At 38.8% G+C, this 21,693-nt stretch overlaps 1 protein-coding gene across 5 annotated transcripts in view; it reads right to left on the reverse strand.

Moving 5' to 3' along the window:
- The window catches only part of ARNT2 (aryl hydrocarbon receptor nuclear translocator 2), a 274,848-nt gene that overhangs the window by 47,049 nt on the left and 206,106 nt on the right, over nucleotides 1-21,693 (reverse strand). For all 5 annotated transcript variants that reach the window (XM_043983353.1, XM_043983352.1, XM_043983350.1 and 2 more), the window contains 3 exons: nucleotides 14,704-14,838; nucleotides 13,082-13,156; nucleotides 2,577-2,728 (listed from right to left, as the gene is read on the reverse strand). In XM_043983353.1, the coding sequence (XP_043839288.1) occupies nucleotides 2,577-2,728; nucleotides 13,082-13,156; nucleotides 14,704-14,838 (362 nt within the window). The remainder of the gene's footprint in view (nucleotides 1-2,576; nucleotides 2,729-13,081; nucleotides 13,157-14,703; nucleotides 14,839-21,693) is intronic.

Raw genomic sequence — 21,693 nt, forward strand, 5'->3', positions numbered from 1 at the left:
GGATTTCAGGAAAGGGAAGGAGGGGCTCTTAGTTATTGGCACTTGATCCTTCTAGTCTGTGCACTAAGCCAGAAATTGGTGGGGCCTACTGGGTAGAAAGGGAAGTTAGGTGGCACAGTGGACAGAGCACAGAGTCTAGAGTGAGGAAGACTCATCTTCCTGAGTTCAAATCTAGCATCAGCCATTTACTAGCTGTGTGACTTCAGGCAAATCACTTCACCCCATTTGTCTCAATTTCCTTATCTGTATAATGAACTGGAGAAGGAAATGGCAAATCACTCCACTCTCTTTGCTAAGAAAACCCGAATGGGTTGGGCAAGACTGAAGTGAGTGAAAAACAACGACAAGGTGGCAAACACTCCTTTCCATCCCCCAATTTCCCCTGCCCCAATCTCCTAGTAGAGGCCCTGATGGAAGCAGTGGCCTTGGATCTTCTACCCTTTGCCCAGGTGTAGGAGGAATCCACTCCTTGTAAGCTATTGGGAGTCAGAGGAATGTGGTAGGGTCAGTGTTTGGGTGGCAACCTTGATTTATGGCCAAATGGGTATCTGTTTAGTAGGAGAGGACAGTTCCCCATCCTTTATTACATTGGGGGATATTGCTACTTCTAGGGAAATGTTTTCTACATTGGGATACAGAGTTAAATGGGGTCTCAGATTATAGATTTGATTGCCAAAATGTCAAACCATTCTGGGTTCCCTCAGATGCCTCCCATTTAATGACGGGTCATGAGGATTCCTTTGTCTCTTGCTCTGGAGCACTTGGCTTTATTCCTTCTCTAGCTCAGGCTTCTCATCCTCTAGCAGGACACTACACATGGTTAAGCACTGAGCAAGCACTATTTCATGATATGCAAGGAAGTGACCCTTGACTAGGTCATCTCCACCCCACCTAGTCCACCCCACCTTCCCCTGAGCTTCCCTATGCACACACAAACATACAGGGTACCTAGGCATGACTGGAGAGATGATAATAATAGCTGACATTTACATCATACATTACTGGGCACAAGTTAGTAATAAATATATTTTCATTCATTTCCTTCATTCATATATATGTGTATATGTGTGTGTATTTATATATGTTTTATGTATATGTGTATATGGAAATAGATAGATGGACAGATAGATTGATAGATAGAGACAGAGAGAGAAAGAGAGAGGGGTGGGGGGGGGCTTACCCTACCTTGTTTAATTTGATTTTTCACAACAGCCCTGTGAGATAATTAGGAAATAAATGTATTATTATCCTCATTTCATAGATAAGGAAATTGAGAGTAAGTGACATGGCCAAGATTATGTGGGTAGTCCATGGTAGAGGAAGGACCTGTAATCAAGTCTTTGCCTTATGACCCTCATGTATATAACATACATACAAGGGAGTGACATGACTATCCTTCCCAAAAGGCAAAGTAATTATGTGAAGGAATGGAAGAAGAGAGGAAGGGTTGGGGAAAATGACAGAAGAGAAAAGAGGAACAACATATTTATTATTACCTTAAGGTGTAAAAACAACTAATAAGGTATTTAGCATATCCATTATTACCTCCATTTTATAGATAAGAAAAATGAGGTTCTAAGAGGTTATCTACTTATCCATAGTCACAAGTGACTGAGGCAGAATTCAAATCTGGGTCCTAGCCTAGCAGAGTGCCCAGCACAAACTAAGCCTTAATAAATGTTGTTGTTTTTTTCACTCTTTCATTCATTCATTCTCTTGGTTATAGATTTAGCTCTCTTTCTATTATGACATACATACAAGTTTCTCAAGAAATGGGAAGGATGCAGAATGAGGAAAGAAAAGGAAGACAGAAAGGCAGACCTGGGAAAGAGGAGAGGAAGAAGAATAGAAGTAGAATGCTGGGAAACAGAGACAGAAAGGAAGGCAATGGAAAAGAAGAGGGAAGGGGGGAAATGAAGACAAAGGGAAAATTACTTTTAGACAAAAAGAAAGACATTAGAGATCCCATTCAGACACAGAATTTGGATGTCCTCAAAATCCCAGGAGAGGAGGAGGGAATTCTAGTAGCCCATGATTGGATAGGATAGGGGACCATGGGCTTCATGCTGAGTGCCCTTGTATTTTAGCCCTATTTTCTGAGTAGCACAACCTCCCTAACTGAACTCCCAGGAGGATGAGGAATCTGGGTAACTGTAGCCAGAATAGCAGAGAAAAGTTTTTCATTCCAATGCTTGAGCAATTTAGTGGGGGTTGGTGGGGGGAAGAAGGCATAGGAGCTGCTTTGAAAGAGTAGAGGTAGGGAATCATGACTACCAGCCTTCTTTGTTCCTTCACCCCAGATAGTGTAGAGGGGAGCAAAGATGGGGACCGAAGAGTAGAGCTCCAAACCTGACTCAGCACCCTGCCCTTCCTTCTCCCCACCCTCTTACAAACACACTAGTTTCTGCAAAGGCAAACTTTCCACAGATGAATCCTACAGAAAGGCATATTTTGTTTTTTTTACAAAGCAATGGCAGTGGAATGGTGTTCAATATTCCATCTGAAAACAAAAAGCATTCTTTTAAGAAAAATCATTTCTATTTGGAATAAAACATAGGGGAAGGGAGAACACATACTTGACATTGGTGTTGGTACAGATGATGTATTCAATCTCATCAGAATAAGGATTCTGAAAAGTGAAGCTGCTGGTCCTGATTAACATCCACTCCCGGTTTTTGGTCCGAAATCGATACATGACCGATAGTACTTGGCCTTTCAGTTTAACAACCTGAGGAAACAGTTTATAGAGATAAGTAGGCAAAACGGTGGAGTTAGGGGGGACTAGGAAAAGGAAGGGAGAAAAATGTTTATATTTGTAGTATTCATATACTTTGATAACTGTTTTACAAATAATTATTTCATTTGTTCTTCACAACTCTGGGAGGCAGATGCTATCACTGTTCCTATTTTACATAGAGAACAAAAATACCCGAGGCATACAAAAGTTAAGTGACTTCTCAGAATCATACAGCTAGTGAGTGTCTCAGACAAGATTTGAACTCAGATCTTTCTGACTCCTTGTCCTGAGCTCTATCCACTACCTCACTGAGCTGCCTGGGAATGCAGATGACCACAAGGAGGTGATTTTGACCCCAAAGTATTATACTAGCATATACAAATGAGAAAAATAGGAGGATTTAGACCTGGAAGGAACTTTAGAGATTATAATATAGCATCTTCATATTACAAAGGAGAAAACCAAAGCCCTAGAAAGGTTAAGTGACTTGCTCATATTCACACAGATAGCAAGGAGAACAGAGCCATAGAATTGAAGGGACCTTAAGGATAACTATGCAAAAATTTCTCATTTATAGAACAAGAAACTGAGGAACTTTTACATCATACTACTATTACTATTACTACTACCCCCCACTACTATAACTACTACTACTACTACCACCATTACTATACTATTACTGCTGCCACCGCTGCCACTCCTACTACTACTACCACCACCACCACTACTACTACTACTATACTACTACTGCTATAATAGCTACTACTAACACTACCACCACTGCCACTACTACTATAACAACTACTGTTACTACAACTATTACTACTATGACTGCTGCTGTTGCTACTACGAGCTAGCATTTATATAGCACTTTAAGGTTTGTAAAGCACTTTACATATATTATCTTTGGTCCTAACAACAACTCTGTGAGGTGGGTATTATTATTATCCCCATTTTACAGTTGAGGAAACTGAGGCTGAGAGAAATGAACTTTCCCAGAGTCACACAGTTAGTTAGTCTGTCTGAGATACAAATGGAAATCAGAACTCTACCTGCTACCCTGCCTAGCTGTCTCTCAGAAGCTGAGTCTCTTATTTGAAGACACAAAAGTATTTAGTGACAAAAACCATACTAGAACCTAGGCTAGTATACTTTCTAGTTCTCTGTGCTGCCTGCAATGTACATATTATAAAATAACCCCCTGGCTTAAAGATTATAACTGTCTTCATTCAATGACATATCACATTAACTTCGGGGATTCACAACTGAAGCTTGATACAATAAGCTTGGAAGGTGTCCAACAGTTGAAGAGGCAGGCTAGTTTACCTAACAGACAGAGGAGAAGCTTAGGGGCCAGGGTGTGCAATGTTAAATAGCAGTTATCTTTTCCCACTAAGAACAGAACAAAAGACAATAGATAAATGCAGGCAAAGCTCATTCCAAATCAGCAGTACTGAGTATGAAAACGAATATAATCTTAGGCTAATGGTCTTTTAGGGAATTTTTAACTCTCAGGTGGTTTTGTGAAATAAGCCTGTTTGGGAAGATTCTAGTCATAATCAGAATAATGTAGACCTAAATGTCAATCAGTCAACTAGCATTTATTAAGCACCTATTCCATGCCAGGCATTGTGCTAAGTGATAGAGATACAAAGAAAGACAGTCCCTACTCTTAAGAAACTTACAGTCTAATGGGGGGCGGGGAACAGCATGCAAGCAATTATATACAATCAAAAGACATACAGAGGGAAGACATGTGCATTAAGGAGGATTGGGAAAGGCTTCTAACAGAAGGTAAGACTTTAGCTGAGTCTTGAGGGAAGCCAGGGAAGACTGGAAGCATAGATGAAGAGGGAAAGAATATCAGGCTTGGAGGGACATCCAGAGAAAACACTCAGACTTGAAGTGTTACCGGATCCCAGAATGTATTGGTGTAAGGGAAGTGGGAGATCTAAGGTGCAAGATGACTGGAAAAGTAGGAAGAGGCCAGATTTTGGCTTTACCAGCCAAACAAAGGATTTTTTATTTAATCCTGCCCTCACTTGGGAGACACTGGAGTTGACTTAATAGGTACTTGTCAGATTTGCCTTCTTCAGGTTAGGTGTAAACCAGTCTTCTCAGTTGTATTTCAATAGTTATTTGCCTATTTCTTTGAAATGAATGAATGTTTTAGGTTTTTCTTCCATACTTTATTGTTTCTTTCCTCTGGCAATATACTAAACTACCTGATAAAATGGGGATAATTTCTCAAGTTGCAAACATTTGACAAATATATTGAGCCAATGTCCTTCTCTTGCAAGTATCCAAAAAAAAAAAAAGGTTCTCTTCCCCCTCTTCTCCAATATTTATTTCTCAAAGTGAGCCTTCTACTAGGTCATCTTATTGTTTTGTTTTGGGTGGGGCAATGAGGGTTAAGTGACTTGCCCAGGGTCATACAGCTAGTAAGTGTCAAGTGTCTGAGGCCAGCTTTGAACTCAGGTCCCCCTGAATCCAGGGCAGATGCTTTATTCACTGTGCCACCTAGCTGCCCCCTACTAGATTGTCTTATGACATATTCTACTGTCTCTGAAAGTCTATATATCTCTCTCCCCCCCAAATACCCTCTCAACATTTGGTCATTCACCAGTCTCCCCATTTTACTGACTAAAAAAATGAGGCATATTGAGGTAAACTGACTTTCGTAAGGTCATCCAGATAGTTACAGACAGAGAGAAACCAGGTTTCCTGATTAACAGGACAGTGCTTTCTCTTACTCTTATAGTGCCCAGATAGAAGTTCAAATAATCATGGAATGTCAGTTAGAAGGTACCTCAGACATGATCTGGTCCAACAGTGCCAGAATATGAATTCTCTACAATATACCTAACAAGTGATCACGCAGCTTTTATCTGAAGACATCCAGTGAAGGAAAACCTATAGCCTATTGAGGCAGCCCACTGCAATTTGGGAAAACTCTTGGAAGAAAGAGATCAAAACAGTCTATACTTAAAGAAATCAATTCACATTATTCACTGGAAGGTGAAACTGAATACTGAAACTGAAGCATAAATACTTTGACCATATAATGAGAAGACAGAATTCATTGGAAAAGCCGCTGATGTTGGGAAAGATTGAAAGCAAAAGGAAGAGGGGATTGCAGAGGATGGATAGGTAGTGTCATGAAATCAACAAATATGAACTTGGACAGACTGAGAAACAATGGAGGAGATAAGGGCCTTGCTATGGTCCACGGGGTCAAGAAGAGTCACACCTGACAATAGCTAAACAACAATGACAACAAATTGGTTATTACGATTTTTTTTGTATATTAAGTCTCAACTTGCTTCTTTATAATTTCTATCCACTGCTTCTTCTAGCTCTGAAATCCACCATTTCTTTTTTACAAGCCAATTCTTTAAAAAAATTTTTTTTTCTTTTTAGTGAGGCAATTGGGGTTAAGTGACTTGCCCAGGGTCACACAGCTAGTAAGTGTTAGGTGTCTGAGGCCAGATTTGAACTCAGGTACTCCTGATTCCAGGGCCGGTGCTCTATCCACTGTGCCACCTAGCTGCCCCTAAGCCAATTCTTCAAATACATACAAATAGCTATCATGTCCTCCCTATATTTTCTCTAATCCAAGATAAACACCCCCCATTTCCTTCAGTTTTTTTATGACAAGATCTCAGGGGTCTTCAGTTTCCTTGAACCCCTTCTGGCTTATAAGTGTCTTTAAATGTGGGCAAAGTGATCACCTTCTTAGTCATGGACACTGTTGCTCTTTAGATGCAGCCTAATGTTACATTAGCTTTCTTGGTTGTATTTGTACCTTGTTGGCTTATATTGAGTATGCTGAAAGCCCCAGATCTTTCCCTGATATACTTCTATTTAGCCACACCATCCTCTGGTTAACATTTATGAAGTTGATTTTTTTCTTTTTTTTTTTTTTTCAGGGCAATGTGGGTTAAGTGACTTTCCCAGGGTCACAAAGCTAGTAAGTGTCAAGTGTCTGAGACCAGATTTGAACTCAGGTCCTCCTGAATCCAGAGCCAGTGCTTTATCCACTGAGCCACCTAGCTGTCCCCTGAAGTTGATTTTTTTTCAATTTAAGTTTAAGGATTTACGTTTATTCCTACTAAATTTTGTCTTATTTGATTCAAGATTTTCTAACATATCAAAGTATCTCTCTCTGTATATATGTATATATGTCTATGTCTATGCATATACATATACACACATATATTTTTTAATTTTGAAATTTTACTTCCAATTTGGTGGCCTATGCAAGTTTTGTTAGTGTTGTGCCAAGCAAAGATTTCACGAATATGCTCATCATATCACATAAGGTCTTAAGCATAGGTTATTCAAATACTTTTGTTAAAATTAGAGAGTTCACTTTTATTTGAAACAAACTCCTCTGCAGTTTCAAATGAATAAGGCATTTCCCTTCATCAACAATTTCTAACCACCACACCCAATGGCAGAATCCCAAAGAATACAAAAGCTGTGTCAATGTCCAGCCCAAGGATTTCCTAGTGGATATTAGATAGCTGGCCAGTGGACCCTTTGATTCTGGGATGCATTTATTATTGTTGGCCAAAGGGCATTATTGTCCTGGTTTAATTTTTCCCACTATATGAATAAATTTGCCGTCTCAAGGAACTGATGCTACATGAGCTGGGTACTGGCAAGAAATCAGATGCTAAATCCCTCTTTTTCCTTTTTTAAAACCAACCAATTTCTGAAAACCTCAGCAGTTTTCCATATCTGTGACTCTATAAAATGTAGCTATCCCTCGAAATCATGCTTACCATTTAAATTTAAGTGTTTTTTTGAAGCTGATGCACCAGTAATAAAATAAGCCTTCCTGTTTGGTCAGTTTTCATTGACTAAGTGAAGCCAAAACTAATTTTATAATAATATATTTGAAAGTATGGGAGAATTATTTTGAGGAAAATCTTTAAATATATAAAATAGGAAAACAGAAAACTCAACTGTATAATGCTTAACCTTTAAAACCTTTGATATTCTTCTCAAATAAAATCCTCAAAATTGATCTCTAGCACAAAACAAAACTAATATAGCATTTGACTACTTATATAAGTACATAAATAAAAATATTACCTGAAAAAGAAATTAAATGGAGAGAAGAGGTAGGGAGAAGTTAGAAGATTGCAAAGGAAAGAACTTTGGGAATAACTTTCCCATGTTCACTGAGATAGTAAGTAGGAAAGCCATAATTCAAACACAAAACTTACTCCAAATCCAATGTTCTTTCCATGATACCATGAAGAGAAGGTTGCAATAGATTATTTTAAGGGTCCCTTCCATCTCTAATGTGTTACCTTTATAGGATTTAAGAGGTTAGCTAGCTATTTAGATAGCAACATTATTTTAGGTAACAATAATACTTGCATCCAGAAATTATGCTGACTCAAGATTATCAATTCCTGTGTTCTAATTTATTTTTGTAGCAGTAGTGATTGATTTTCACTGATCCTCTCACACTTTCTCATTCATGCTTCTTATGGCCAGTGGCATACATTATTGACAGGGTTAGAGTTAGAACATGTGGCCACAGAACAAAGTAGGTTAACTGGAGACATGAAATGACTGCATTTAGGCATAATTAATGCTATATTCTAAAATTATTGGCCAGTTTAGGGTTTAGTTGAACTATGAACTTAAATTATGCCAGTATAAAAACACTCATACATTTACAAGAGTGAATTATTTCTGTAAACATTAAAGTGCTATATGAATTATTACTGTGTTCTAAGATCATAGGATCATAACAGATTTAAATCTAGAAGAGACCACAGCTATCAATGAGCCTGACCCTTCCCCATTTTTATAGATGAGACAACTGAGGTGCAGAGAAGTTAAATGACTTGCTCAAAGTCACACATAGAGCAAAATGGCAGAGCTTCGATGTGGACCCAAGTTCTTAGATTCCTAATCCAGCACCGTTTCTACTATGTCATGCTGTTTTGTGGTATGAGAAAATGACAAGGAAAAGAAGGAGGGAAAGAAGAGAGTGGAAAATAAGGTGAAGGTATGGAGTATAAAAAGGAAGTAAGCAATGAATAGAGAAGGAAAAAAGGAGAGGCAGAAAGAAAAAAGAAGGAAGGTAAGAAATTGAGAGAGAACATAAAAGGGGGGTATATAAAGGTGGTAAAAGGAAAAAGGAAAGGAAAGGAAAGGAAAGAAAAAGAAGAGAGATAGGGAAAAGATTAGGGAACATCTAGAACATCTCATATTCTAGAGAGAATATGAGAAAGGGGGGATGGGAAAAAAGCATGAGCCACCCCAGGGAAACTTGGAAGTCACTAAAAGGTAGATGGTGAAATGGGGAAGAGGGAGGAGGAAGAAGGGGTAAGAAAAAGAGAAAGACAAGTGGAGAGAGAAGATATTGCACATGTGATAATGAAAAGGCATGGCTCTCATGAGAGAGGGGAGTGGACAGAAAGTTCCCTCAGAAATAGAGATGGGACCCAGGCCCTAAGTGGCCCCACTTCCAACCCCTCTCCATGTGCCTTGTACTTCCTTGCTTTACTTAGGATTTTGTTAGGAGAGGGAGCATGGTAGCTCTCTCAGTGTCAAGAAGAATGAACCAGAACCTAAGAAAAATAAGAATTTCCAAAAATCTCAGCCTCTGGTTGTGCTGCCCTGTATTTAAGCATGATGAAACACACCAGACATTTCCATTCAGCCCTACTCCTGCCAACAACTCTCCAAATTGGCAGTTTGGGGATGTTAACAGGGCCCATCACTTCCAAGGCATGTTAATTGAAGGCATCTCTAGGTTCCAAAAGCAATTCCCTTCAGCCCAAACTCGCTGCTTTTCACACGCAGCTTAAAGTCTCCCACAAGCTATTGGAAAGTCAATTTTTAAATACTTTTTTTCCTTTAGAGTGTTTAAAGATTAGAACAGCCCTGTCATGGTCATGGGACAAAGGGGGAAGTATAAACAAACTTCTGGAGGAACTCACGAAAATGTAAAGGAGAGCCCATCAACAGAAGTCCAGTGAGAGTCTGTGAAGCATTTGACTTAAAAAACTAACTTAGGCAGTATTCCATTTACCACTGGGTTGTTTCAAGTTTCCAGATCAGCTCTTTAGAACTCAAAATTAATTTCCCCCACAGAAACCGTTATAGAAGATGATTTGAACAGTTTTCAAATCCCACTTACTCCATGTACTATATAACCAGAGAATTCAGAGCTTGAAGACATTGGAAACTCTCATACTCAGTTGACTCATCTTATAGAGGAACAAACCAAGGCTTAGGGAAGTAGTGACAGACCCACTGAGTTAATGGCAGAACTGAGGCTGGAATCAGGTTTGCTGATTCCTATTCAATTGTTCTTTTCAGGATAGAGAGTATCAGCAATGACCATTTTTTAAAAATTCAATTTTTATTTTTATTTTATTTTTTTCTCAACTACAGGGCAATGGCCATTTTTATAAGTTTGATTCTATTAAAAATGTGGTCCATGTTCTAACTCAGCTAGGAAAGAAGGAAGGAAGCCAGTACTTATTAAGTGCCTAGTATGTGTCAGGCACTGTACTAAGCATTTTACATAAAGTATGAAATTTGATTCTCATATTAACCCTGTGATGTAGATACTATTATTCCCATTTTATGGTTGAGAAAACTGAGGCAGTCAAAAGTTAAGTAACTTGCCCAAGGTCACACAGCTAGTGTCTGAGGCTGGACTTGAACCCAGGTCTTCCTGATGCCAAGCCCAATACTCTATCAACTGCTGGCACAACTTTCTCTCTACAAGGGCTCTTTCAGTGAAAATGTACCTTAAAATTACTCATCTAACTTTCAGGTTAGAAGGGATCTTTGTGTCTATCTCCTTCATTTTACAGTAATGTGAGCTGGTCAATGAAAGCCTAGTACTTATGAGCATGTGCTACATGCTCTGCTTGAGGCAATCTTTAACCTGGGCTTTGAAGCAAAAACAAGTATTTTATGATTGCTTCCTGTCCACTTACCATGTAGTGAAGAAAGAGCTTAAGGTTGGCTGCTGAACTGGAACTAACAGTATGGTCAAACTGCTCATTCTTCTCCTAGTTGCATTCAAGTGAGGAAGCAATTATTGCTGTATGCCTCCAGGTGGAGAGAGTATCAATGGCTTATGCTCTCTACCAGGATCAACTAATATGACACTATAAGCTCATGACCTTGCTATTGTTTCTGTCCCTGTTGTATCTGTCTACTCTTTCCTACCTTAGATGAAGGAGTATTGGAGAAGGAACAGAGAAGACTATGACCCTATAAGCTTTGAAAGGCAGGGAAGCAGGAGTCCAAGAACTAGGGTCTAAGCTAGACAGCTAATCTAGTAGGAGTGACCTACTTGATCCAGTTTAGTACCAGATTGAAGGCAGCTAAGAGAAGGGGCTTGTCCCTCAGCTAAGCCACATTCACATGTGAAGTTGTTGGAGTGAATGCTGTATGTCTGAGTCCAATCTCCTTAGGATCTGAGGTGATTTAGGGGAGATTATGCTCCCAGTATGTATTTAAAGATCCTTTGTGAAAGCAAATTGGTTAGTTAAATTAAAATAGAAAATTAATTAAATATCACTGGGGTATGAATCAAAGGTGTAGGTGACACTGAGATATGGTGATTTTCAGATAGTCATTGGTTAGATGATGCTGAAGTTACCTTGCAATTAATATTGGTAATAACACACTGGAATGGGGACTCAAGCCAAAAGCATTAGAAATATATCTTCAACCCCTAAGGGGAACCCATAGAGCTCTGAGGGCAAGGTGTAGCTATCTATCAACTCTCTGGGAACCTGATTTATCAGTGTGAAGGGAAACTGGGATAAGGATTCCCAATGTTTCTCCAGGCTACCTTAGAGACGAGGAAGCTGAACTCAAGTTCATACAGATAGGTAGCTGCAAAAGGCAGGGCAGGAGTTCTGGTCTCTTGATTTAGGGTAGATACTCCTGGGTTCCCTTCTCCTTGTGAACTCCTGAAATGCTTACAAGGCACCTGTAAATACCGGGACCTTTTCATAAGACATTTATTTTGGCATAGTAGGAAGAGCACTGGATTTGGCTTTAGAAGAGATGAAAAACTGTACCTCCCTCCCATTTTTGCAGAGCTGGGGAATATGAAACACTGCATATACTGTCAGATTGTGTGTGCATCGATTAGTTGCCCTGAACTTTGCTTGTCCTCTTTCATTGTTTGTCACAAGGGATGGTTTACTGGGTAAGAAACACAGGGGGTACATTAGGGAATGAAGTTCATGTAAAAGCGAGAGATAGCAATAAAACTTAAGAAAAAGAACAATTTGGCTTCGGAAGACCTAACTTTTGTCACATCACTTCTCTGGACATAAGTTTCCTCATCTGAAAAATAGGCGACTAGATGACCTCCAAATCTTATAATCCTCTCATGAACTACCTGGGAGAAGAAGTTTCTCTATGTCCACTTTCCCCAGGTGTTCTAACCTGGACAACAAAAGGTCTCTATGGGGAAGGAGGAATCATAGACTTAGCCTTCCCTTAAAGGCATTCATATATATGGATAACTGCTGTGCTTTAAGTATGGGAAACACCTCTATGTGTAGACGGAAACTTTCTTGAAAACGTTGGCATTTTTTATATTGATTGGGAGGCTGTGAATTATAGTATAGCTTTAAATGCACAGATTTGTAACAAACAGTTGAGGCATTCAGAATATACACTTCATGCCAGGTTTTCCTGCTGGTTAAAAATCCAATCCATCCAATCCAATCCAATTCAACAAACATTTACTAAGCACCCACTTCATAAAAGGTACCATGATAAGCATTGGCAATACAAAGTTCTCCCAAAAGGGAAAAAGAGGACAACATGTATATAGATAAGTAAAGTACGATGTTTTGACTACATAATTTCTAAGGTCTTTTCCAATTATTTGGTTCTAAACATATCATATAATTCAAGGTGTGCTAGAGCTGGCTGGAATTGGGTCATGAGAGCTGATTGTTAAATTTTCAGTGGAAACTTTTACACCCTGGAAATGAGCAAACACTACAAATCAGGACTTAAATTGATGTTTTGGTGATTGTCTAGACTTAGGAAAGTGATAAAAAATGTTACTAATGCAGATTAAACTTAAAAGTATGTCACATGTACTTTTTCCCTTCCAGAGAGCCAGTAATTCAATACTTACCAACACACCCCTGTCATATATAATTTCACAAATTTTAAATGGAATCAAATTCTCTCTATTGTTAGTACAAGTTTAATAGAGGACAGTTATTTTTGTATTAGACATGGGCACATACATTACCATATACCCCAACTCATCCTCTTGGCCATATGGAAAAGTATTCACTAGTTATGGACTCATTTTAGTACCTGCTGAAAACTCTCCCTCAGATGGCTCTGATCTTCCGGATGGCAGAATTCCAAAATGTCCTTTCCCAGAAGATCCTAGACATAAAAGAAGACTCAGTATACAATCCCAGCGTCCACCGTTCACATTCCATTTCTTTGTTGTAAGGAAATGTTGTTTGTTCCGTCTTTTCTGCACCTACTGGTTCCCCTCAGATGTTCTCTAAAATTACAGCTGAGAATTATTCTCTTGCTGTCTGTATGAAGCTTCCTGTTAGCAATACTATGTTAATCAGACATATTTGATGGCAGGATCTGTGCTTGTATAAGGCAATACATTAATAGCCCAAAGAACTTTTTTTTTTTTCTCCTAGGAAGATGGACTTTTACATTCTCTTTGCTTTGGAGGAACAGAATATAATAAGCATGTTTCCAATAAACATTAAAGAAAGCAAAATGACCAAGTGAAGACAGGATATGTTGCTTATGAAAACTATAATTATTTAAATATGGAAACTGTAGCTCTCTTAGGGATGAAAAGATGCTATTCTACATGAAACAGTTTTGTAGTTAAGAGAACATTTACTACCTAGTTCCATTATTTGGTGTTTTATTCAAAAGAACAAGCATAATCCTAAAAGAAAATATCTAACATAATGGATGAGCGCTTGTGTACAGAAACTAAACAATATAAAGTCAAACCATTGAACTCAACCAGATGAACAGGGAGACATTATTACTTGGTGAATCCCAAACAGTGAAGCCAATATAGTTACAACTAGAGAATTCAGCTAAGCTTGAGTCTTATACTGACAAGACTGGGAAAACAGTAGCTGGATATAACCCTACCCCCACCCGAAAATAGGCATCTTTTGTGGCCATGTGGTTGCACAAATGGATTATTATCACGACATTTAAAGCAATACTCTGCTAATATAATGTTATTTGTTCTGTTGTGCTTGAGTCCAACTCATGTCCAACTCTTCATGACCCCATTTGGGGTTTTCTTGGCAAAGATACTGGAGTGATTTGCCATTTCCTTCTCCAGCTCATTTGACAGAACTGAGACAAACAGGGTTAAGTGACTTGCCCAAGGTCACAAAGCTACTGAATATCTGGGGCTGGATTTTAACTCTGATCCTCCTGACTCCAGGGCTGGTACTCTATCCACTGTACCACCTAGCTTCCCTCCAATATAATGTTATTAGTATATGGGAAATAAAACTACTTACCAATCAACTTTATCCAAAAGACAAGATAAATTCACTTTGGATATTCAAATGTTTCGAGTCAAGATTTTAGCTTAAAAGCTATAGCTATAAGAGATCCATATGAGTAATGTGGTTATGAGCAAAAAATTCATAGCTGCTAAAAATTCTAGGTGTTGTAGGCATTACAGATGATAAGAAGCTATTGTATATAATGCCATTTCATGGGTTGAGAGGTTTTAATTTAGAGTTGCTTAAGACCTCAAGGTATACCTAGAAAATACCTAGGCTGGGCATATTTTTTAAGGAGCCTTGCTTCCCAACACTATGTTGATATTGTCACTAGCAAAGAATAATCACTTTTTATTGTCCATTAGGGAGGATGGATTTTCTAAATAGTGCTAGCTAAGAATCATGAGGACCAACTCGTCTACTGACCTGTGGTTGGTAGCCAATAACACTGATGCATCTTGGATCCACAAATGTGATGATTCCTTCAGAGTTGTGTCGGGATAAGAACTCAGCAGGGACAGACATCCCATTCATATCCATGCATACAGGAGAGCTAGTTACCTAATAAAGGTAGAATTTCAGGAAAAAGAAATGAAAAATAAATTATCAATATACTTTTAATAAGTAAATGTTAAAACATTTTATCTTGATTCACTGATGTCATGAATCAATAATCTAGGCACAACAATGGTGGATTTTTAAGGAAAAAAACCTTGTGAATTAAAGGTGTTTTGAGAAAAGGCTGTTCAATTTAAATATTGAGCCTAAAAATATGGGGAGAATGCACAAATGAAAGCATTTTATACCCACTTTACCAATAAAGAAACTAACACTCATTGAGTTTAGGTGACTTCCCTATACATAGTCACAAAGGTAGAAAATATCAAAGTTGGGAGTCAAATCTAGGTACTTTATATATGAGTTCCCAAGAAAGTAATGTAAGCATTTCAAGAAGGTAACAAGGTAAACTAAGAGAGTTAAAGAAGGTAGACCTGGTCATCTGAGTTCAGGCCTTCATCTGTGAAAGGATTTGAGCAATGTTAACAGATTTGGAGATAGTAATATAAAGATATGGTATGCATATCAAATGAAATATAACAGAATAATGTTGGTAGTCTGTAATAATACAGAAACAGCTCTCGAATGCAAAAATCATGTGGTTGATCAAGAGTTTGCTGGATGGAGAATAGAAGAAGGTGAGACTTTCTTTAGACACAGCAGATGGCAAATGGTTCATCTGGGGAAAATAAGGCAAAGAGGTGAACAGAGAAAATAAAAGAAAAATTTTAGATTCAGGGAAGCATCACCACAATGGACTTATAGTTTCATTAATCAATTAACAATCATTTATTAAGTACAATGCCCTGTTCTAAGGCACGAAGATAGAAATGACACACACACACATACACCTATCTCTTGGTTTTGTGTATTTGCATCATGGACACTCTCTTCATAGTGAGTTCCAGGCTGAGAGAGGTGTAGCCCTAAGTCAAAGACACAGGGAATGGGACTGTGTATCTACTGTTCCCAGCCTTGCTGCTGTGGATACCTCACTACTAGCAGGGTACCAACAGGTGCAACCCATCTGTAGCTAATGAAGTGAAAAAATGCCCCTGGCTTCCCCAGAAATAAGGGAGCCAGGGCCATCTCCAAAGCTTCCCATGATGAGCTGTAGTTGAGCCTCTCTCTGCTTCTCCACCCTTCCCACAATCTCCGCAGGCAGCTCATGTTGGTGATCCCCTCCATCCAGAGAGCAGGAGGGAGATCAAAAGGAAAAAGGGTAAAAGTCACAGCTGGAGAGGCAACTGAGCCTTTTCACAGAGCTCATTTCACACAGGGGATGCTGAGCTTGGAAGGAATGTGAAATGTAGAGTGTAGAAAGTAACATCCCTCAGAACTTTAGTCTTTGACCTTCCCACTAGGACTGTAGTCTGTGAAAAGGGAGGTTAGGGAGTAAGTAGGAGGTTCCAAATACCAGGATAGGAAGCTGGGTTCTGAAAGCCCACTAGTCTGGGAGTATGTAGACTAACAAAAGCCAAAGAAAGAGAATTCTATTTCTGGTCCCCTCTCTGTGACTGACCTAACAGTGGGTGCTTCTTCATTTGTACCATGGGCAGAGAGGGAGAATGCACCATCTTTAGGTTCAGAGCTGTGGTAGAAAGCAAAATCACAATGACAGTGGGTGAGCTATTAATAGATGGTAGAAAATGAGAAAAGAAGGAATTGACTGACAGAAAATGTTTGCAAAGGAGTGACCTTTCATGCCACTATGAGTTATATACATTTATTTCATTTTATTAGTCATCCCCTGAGAAGCAGCATAGTATAGTGGATAGAGTTGACCTTGGATTCAGATTGATGTGGGTTCAAGTTGTGCCTTTTAACTGTACTAGCTATGTGACCCTGAGCAAATAATTCACTTAATCTTTCAGTGATCCAACCAACTCTCTAAAACTATAAGAGACATAACAGATGCTCCCTCCTTACAACGGAATGACAAGTCTGGACAAAAAACAATAAAAAGGTCCTCTTCTACCTTGTTTTTGTTGTTCAGTTATTTTTCAATCATGCCCAACTCTTTGTGACCCCATTTGGGGTTTTCTTGGTAAGGATACTGGAGTGATTTGCCATTTCCTTCTCCATCTCATTTTACAGATGATGAAACTGAGGCAAACAGGGTTAAGTGGCTTGCTCAGGGTCACATAGCTAGTAAGTGTCTAATGACACTGATGAGTCTTCTTGACTCCAAGTCCAACACTCTATTCATTGTGCCACCTAGTTGTCCATCTTACTCAATCTCTCTCTCTCTCCCTCTCTCTCCATCCATTCATTTATCTATCTGTCTGTCTGTCTATCTCCCCACATGCAGCACATATTCTCTATATCCTTACACATTATCTCATATGTTTAAAAATACTCTTGTTCACTTTGGTATCTTTGCTTTTTTCCATCAAGACACTCACCCTCAAGCTTACTTTGTCTTCCATGTCTTAAAACTATAGTATTTCTGTCATTTCAAGGATGTACCTTCCCATGCTAAGGTCATTTGTACTCTGAAGAGTACCAATGACTCCCTTACTCCCTCCTCTCAATGTGTATAATCCTATAAATAAGAGACTGGCCACTGTCAGGGTTGGACTCTCACAGTCTTAAAGATATGCTCTCCTCTGGCACTACAAAACTAAATATACATTGTAGCATAACTCTTACAATGCATGCACCCTCAGGATCCCAGTTCTTTCAATACCATACTTACTTCCAGATGGTGAATTTTACATGAATTTCAAACAGAGATTAGTTTGGGCATTCCAAAAATCTGGCAAGGTGATTTGCCATGCAGTTAATGTGCATGCATGCCAATACTGTATGTGGCAAATTCCTTTGTTTAATTTGAATTAAAAATACAATTGTTGTTGGAGTAAAGGAAGGAAGAGCAACATGGCTGACTGTGAAACCTAGATTTAGAATTGTCAAGATAATGGAATGTGATAGATGAGATTTGGCAGATACTCAGGAGCCCACCTGAGTGGATTACTGGCTGATTTGACTGGATTAGTAGTTGACTAGATTCTAAACACATCTGGCTGGTACTTGAGAGTACATAAGAAAGCATGGTTCTCAGAATCTAAAAAAACTTTGAACTTCCAGCCCAGTCAACCAACCAGCTTGAAGAACCTCCCATTTCTGGGAGGGGACAGGAAGGATGAAGGAGAACCTGCGCAGAGAGCACTGTCTCTTTGGGTTACTGATTTCACTGTGGTGGCGGCAGAGGACAGGACAGAGGAGTTGAGGAAAGATAGGATTGCCAGGTTGTAGGAATTCTGTTCTCAATCTTTCTCTTCTTTTACTATCTTTCCATCAACCCTTAAAAACCTAAACTCATTTTATCAGTGATAATCTTTCCATAATATTTTTCAGGTGTCATGAACACATACTAAGTTTGGCTTTGATCCAGACCCATGGTGATAAGAAGTGTTATAGATTGCATAACTACTTCATGTAATTGAATGTATTAATTTTATCATTGACAACGCTATGCTAAGGTTTAGTAAAAATATAGCAATTCAAACAGTTAAAGAAGAGAATCCAGCTTTCCAGACCAGAGTCCAGAATCCAGTTTTCCAGATCAGAGTCCAGAGTCCAGAGCCCAGTTTTCCGGACCAGAGTACAGTTTCCTCCTGATGACATCTTACCACTCCAAGAAGACAAGAGAACTCGGAGACTTTATATGAACAGTTTTGTTTTGTTGATTTTGTTTTCTCCTTCTGTTATTTGACCAATGTCAAAGTGTCATGTCTATGAGGGCCCGCCCTCTGGACAAAACTTTTCTCTCTCCCTTTTCTATATTGTTATTTACATATTGTTTGTTAGCATAGGTTGTTTCATCAAGGAACACCCTGTTCCTAGAAGAAACAAAGGGGGGAAAACTGTCAAGATAATGGAATGTGATAGATGAGATTTGGTGGATACTCAGGAGCCCACCCGAGTGGATTACTGGTTGATTTGACTGGATTAGTAGTTGACTAGATTCTAAGCACATCTGGCTGGTACTTGAGAGTACTTAAGAAAGCATGGGTCTCAGAATCTAAAAAAACTTTGAACTTCCAGCCCAGTCAACCAACCAGCTTGAAGAACCTCCCATTTCTGGGAGGGGACAGGAAGGAGGAAGGAGAGACTGCGCAGAGAGCACTGTCTCTTTGGGTTCCTGACTTCATCGTGGTAGCGGCAGAGGAAAACAGAGGAGTTGAGGAAAGATAGGATTGCCAGGTTTGTAGGAATTCTGTTCTCAATCTCTCTCTTCTTTTACTATCTTTCAATAAACTCTTAAAAACTTAAACTCATTTTATCAGTGATTTTAGTCAGTTTTCCCCAAAACTGGGGGAATAGATTAGGACCCACATTTAGAATTTTAAATTACACAGAATGTATACATATAGGTTTTTTTTTTTAAGAAATCCTTGGTCTTCAGTTGGCACCTCTTCTTTTTCCCACAGTTTTATAAAGGATTTTGAGAAAGAAGAGGACCCAAACCACCAGGTATAGAGATGGTAGAACAGTTCACTTATGGCAAATTTCTTTTTGTCAAGGAAAGTATAGTTGTAACCTGAGCACCCAGACTCTTCTGAGATTCAACTTTGTCTGGCCTCTGATGCTACTCTATGCCACAATCAATATGCCCTCCTACAGAGCTGATGTTTTAACATGCCTTGCGACTGTTCTGTGGCTTTCATAAGAATGTACAGTTAAATGGAACAAACTGTTTATGCTACAGATTTTCTGGCTACTTTGACTCACATAACTTCGGAATTCTATTGCTGTGCAAAGGAAATGGAAACCGGGGAACAAGTCATGTAGTCTCATAGTAGTCTGAAAAGAAGAGAAACTTTATTCAAAAAGTCTGAAGGAGGATATGCATCCAAGAAATGAGAGCTCAGGACCCCTAAAATGTATTCCTAACTCACAGTTTGAGAAAAGAAATCCGTGTAATTTCTCAAACACATAATAACACCAAAGGAGAAATGGGTCATATTACCAAAAAAAAAAAATCTGGCCTAGCTTCCTCATTTTAGAGGCTATGTAATAGGCTAAGAGAGGTTAATTGACTTACCCAAGGTCACACACATATCCCTTCCCTCAAACAATTAGAGGGCAGATGAATAAATCAACCTTTACACATTTATTACTTGTCTACTTTAAGACTTAGCACCACACTGAGAGATGAGGTAATGTATTATTAAGTGTTAATTATAGTAATCTCTCAGTTCTTTGAATTCCTATAGCAATTAGCATCTGGATAATCCTTTGAGCCATTAATCATTTACTGTCTTCAATTGCCTTTAACTGTTACTTAAATCCTTAGTTGTTATTTAACCTTTCAAATATCTGTATTTTATATCCCTGACCAGGCTCAATTTAATTCAACAGTTCAACAAATATTTATTGAATACACACTATGTACAAGACCTAAGGTCAAATTCTCCTCTGACACTTACAAGCTATGTGAACCTAGCCAAATCACAGAGATAAAGAAGACCATAGTCCTTGCCTCCAAAGAGCTATAGCCTAATAATTATACTATAAAGCAGACCATACTATACTCTAGAAGAAGAATAAATAAAGTGCTATGGGAAGCACAGAGAATGAAGAGAATAACTTTCACCTTAAAGGGTGGGATTGATCAGAGATAGATTCATGGAGAAAATAGTATTTAAGTTTGGTGTTGAATGATGTCAGAGTTCACAGTTAGCAATGGGGAGAAGAAAATAATTCCATGCAAAAGACAATTGTGCATATAAATAAAGGCAGTGACTGAGTATGGTGAGTAGTTGAGGAATGGTGAGTAGTTTGGTTCAAAGCTTTATGAAGGTCCTTAAATGATACTTCAAGGGGTTTGGAATTCATTCTACAGACAATGTGGAGCCACATAAATTTCTGCAGTAGAAGGGGTACTGGAATGATCAGAAGTTTACTTTAGAGGCAACTAGGTGGTGCAGTTTATAGAGCATCAGTCCTTGAGTCAGAAGGACCTGATTTTAAATCTGACCTCAGACAGTTGATGTTTACTGTGTGACCTTCGACAAGTCATTTAACCTCTATCGCCTCAAAAAAAAAGAGTTTACTTTAGGATGATTCATCTGGCAACAGCACACATAGATAGGTTTCAAGGATCAATCAATGAGAATTTATTAAGTAATTTGTATGTGCTAGCTGCTAGGTGATGGGCATGCAAAGACAATAGGGAAACAGTTCCTTCCTCAAGGACATTACATTCTAAGGATCACTACTATGATAGACCAGGTGATAGGTAAGGAAGGTCTCAACCAGGGTAATGATAGTAAAAAAAATCATTACCCACTACAACTAGCCCAATGCCTTGCACATAATATGCTCACAACAGAAAGTTACTGACTTGATTTGGATATGGACCTCATGCTATAGCAATTCAGAGATGAGTGAGGGCTGAAGAAATCAGGGCTGATTTCATGAAGGATGTAAGATTTAACCTGAGCCTTGATGGACAGGTAGAATTTTGGTAGGTAAAGCTGTGAGGGGTGAACATTCCAGGTGACAGCAAAGACAGAAGGCATGGTATGATTAATAGGGTACTGAACTCAGAACCAGGACAACCCATGTTCAAATCCTTCTTTGATAATTATGAGCTCTATGGTCCTGGGCAAAGCCCTTAAACACTCTGAGCCCCTGTTTCCTGATCTGTAAAATTAAGAAATTAATACCTGTGCTGTATTTATAACTTTAAAGCACTATGTTCAGGTCAGTTATTATACTGACATGGAAATAAAGGCATAGGAATGAACAACGAGTACCTTGTGTTTCACAGGTAGGTTGAGGCCAACCTGAATGAGGCAGAAGCTACGTGATCAAACAAATTCCATTTTAATAATAATTTATTTTCTG

Source organism: Dromiciops gliroides, chromosome 2, assembly GCF_019393635.1.
Source record: "Dromiciops gliroides isolate mDroGli1 chromosome 2, mDroGli1.pri, whole genome shotgun sequence".
NCBI classification, from domain to species: domain Eukaryota; kingdom Metazoa; phylum Chordata; class Mammalia; order Microbiotheria; family Microbiotheriidae; genus Dromiciops; species Dromiciops gliroides.